This window comes from Athene cunicularia, assembly GCF_003259725.1.
Source record: "Athene cunicularia isolate RWA chromosome 2 unlocalized genomic scaffold, athCun1 chr2_part1, whole genome shotgun sequence".
Taxonomy (NCBI): Eukaryota; Metazoa; Chordata; class Aves; order Strigiformes; family Strigidae; genus Athene; species Athene cunicularia.
Window position 1 is genome coordinate 90,387,811 of NW_020799095.1, and position 2,572 is coordinate 90,390,382.

General features: G+C 40.4%; 1 protein-coding gene across 2 annotated transcripts in view; it reads left to right on the forward strand.

Moving 5' to 3' along the window:
- The window catches only part of ZNF516 (zinc finger protein 516), an 86,962-nt gene extending 84,713 nt beyond the window's left edge, over positions 1 to 2,249 (forward strand). The window contains exon 5 of one of the 2 annotated variants that reach the window (XM_026841365.1): positions 427 to 2,249. In XM_026841365.1, coding sequence (XP_026697166.1) covers positions 427 to 737 — 311 coding nt within the window. In that variant the 3' untranslated portion in view covers positions 738 to 2,249. The remainder of the gene's footprint in view (positions 1 to 426) is intronic. The other variant, XM_026841366.1, reaches the window with a different exon arrangement.
- Positions 2,250 to 2,572: the final 323 nt, after the last annotated feature.

The following is a 2,572-nucleotide window of genomic DNA, read 5'->3' on the forward strand; positions in this document are numbered from 1 at the left end:
GGGGGGGGGCGGCTGCCTTACCATTTGACAGACCTGCAGAAGAATTCGTTTTTTCTTCTTTTAGCTGCCTCTGTGACCTCAAACTTCAGCCTTTAAAAATGCTGATTTAGTTATGAATCCCTTTTGGCTAACACAAAACTCTGCCTTTTGGAGGTGTCTTCCTTTCCTTGTTCTCAGCCTTTTCTGAATTGCTCCATCAGATGCTATTACTTGCCCTTCTAGTATGTCAGGGACTTTATATGGGCCTGACACACTCTGCTCTTGCTGGAGATGCTTGAAAAGCCCCCCAAAACTTCTGATGGGGTGGGCAAAAGTGAATGTACATGATGCTAATAAAGGGTAACAAAGGCCAGCAGGGCTTGCTGGAGGGTTGCGCGTGGGAGCAGAGGCGAGAATGAGCTTTCCCCTGTGTCGTCCTTCTTGCAGGGGAGAGACCACGGCAGTGCGGAGGTCGCCCACACGCTGCCTCTCCGGAAGGGAACCTAGAGCCCCGGCGGAGGAGCCCCCATGCCCGTGGCCTCGGCCCCGACCCCGACGGGCAGCGCCAACAGCCCCCCGTGCAGCCGCCCCGTGCCCTGGCGGCTGCAGAGCAGCCTCCCTGCCAGCCATCACCTCGCTTGGAGCTGCTGCGCAAGACTGAAACCAGTGCTCTGCGAGGAGGGGGGTGCCTCTGCGCTGTTAATCATTTTAAAATAAATGAAGATGCTACACAAGATATATATAAATTGACGTACTAATCAGTCCCATGGTTCCTTATTTCCTTTATAATAAACAGTGGAGTTGGCAAGCACTGGCAGCACAAGGCATCTATATTAATCAAGAGAAGTTTGAGACACTGGAAAAATTAAACTTTATGTGATTTGGACAGCATGAAGAAGTTAAGCACTGTAACAAAAACCTCCCTGATGCTCACAATGACTATTTGATACATTTGAAAAACAGCAGTGGATTCGACGGCTGGAGAAGTATTAATTAATGAAACTGCCACTGCCTGTCATGCTGAAAAGCAAATTAAAAAAAACCCAAAACAAAATAACAAAACACAGAGAGGAAGAATGGAGGGTGCAGGGAAAAGGTGGCATTCGGTGCTGAGAAAGCAATGCTTGATGAAGGATTAAAGGGACTAAAGAGAAAGACCGTCATTCTGCAATGGTTTGTTTCATTACAGTTTGGGGACCACTTGCATTTCTAGTGCTCTTGCTCTTGACTGCGCACCATTAATAGTATGTGAATATGGAAATTGAAACACTTCCAGAGAAAAGCTTCTATTCTGCTTTGGAAAAGAAAAGCTCGTCGAACACTAAGAAAAAAGAACAGGCTTCTGGTTTTACTCTCAGGACCTTTTTTTGTAACAGGGCTAATTTCTTTGACCTGATCACAAAGGAAGTCTTCACATTTAAAAAAAAATATATATATAAAAAAATGCTCAGCTGTCTAACGCCACTGATCTGTATGTTCAGAAGAGAAAAGGTGTCACTGAACAAGTTCAGGCAGCCCTGGGCCTGTAAGGTACTCTATGCCTGCATTTGGTTCAGCAGGCCAGCTACAGCTCCACTTTGGGTCTGGTGACGTTTTGGAAAGACGAGGAACTTCTTTTGTGGTGGCAGGTTAATATTCATATAAATGTGTCATGTCTTGTACTTGGTGATCACTGGTGGTGTTAGGAAAAAAAAAAAAAAAAGCTTTATATACCTCTTCTACAGTAACTCTTTAACTGCAAGTTTTCAAGGCGGGGTTGTGGCACATAACAGGTTGTTAAACCATGCAGTGTAAGCAATTAAAAATGTATTCCACAGATATAAATATTTTCTTTTCTTATTGCTGTGACACTATGTGTGATGGTAATATTTCTGAGAGTTTCAGATTTTGCACATATAATTTTATGCATTATCAAAAGTTACTGCTGCCTTGAAAGAAAATGTTCTGTGAAAATTTTTGCAAAAGCTTTACTAGGTTGTTTTTTTTTTAATTGTAACATTTTGTAAAGGCAGGAAATGGATTAAAAAGAAAACCTAGCATGCTAAATATATTTTTCAAAAAAAGCAATAATTTTACATGTACAGAAATGATGCTAACCTTTAATACAGGTGAGAGCAACAGTTTACTTCATTACAATAATGGAATAGTGCTGTTTTTATAGAAATGGGCTTCTGACACAAAGATTTGTTTAAAAAAAAAAACAGCAGAAAAAAACCTTAAAGTGTGAACTTTCTGTTCTAACAGTTTTGGTGGGCGGGGGGTTGCTTTTTAAAAAAAAAATCTAGTCAGTAATTGGTTCTGGATACTACTTGTTTTAAATTACTTGACAGTTTTTGTTACTTCGCAACACTTGCAACAATGCAAATTAACTTTCTTACATATTTTTTTTAAAAAACTAGTTTTTCCTTATGCTATTGCACCAGATGTATATCAGAATCCTCTGTAAGTCTCGGTGTAGTTAGGAATGTCTGTGCAAATACTTATAAGTGACTGTAATTAACTGTTCTGTGAAGTTATTTTGAGGGAGGTCGCATAGACACATTCCACTGTACACCAAAAAAAAAAAAAAAAAAAAAAAAAAAAAAAAAAAAAA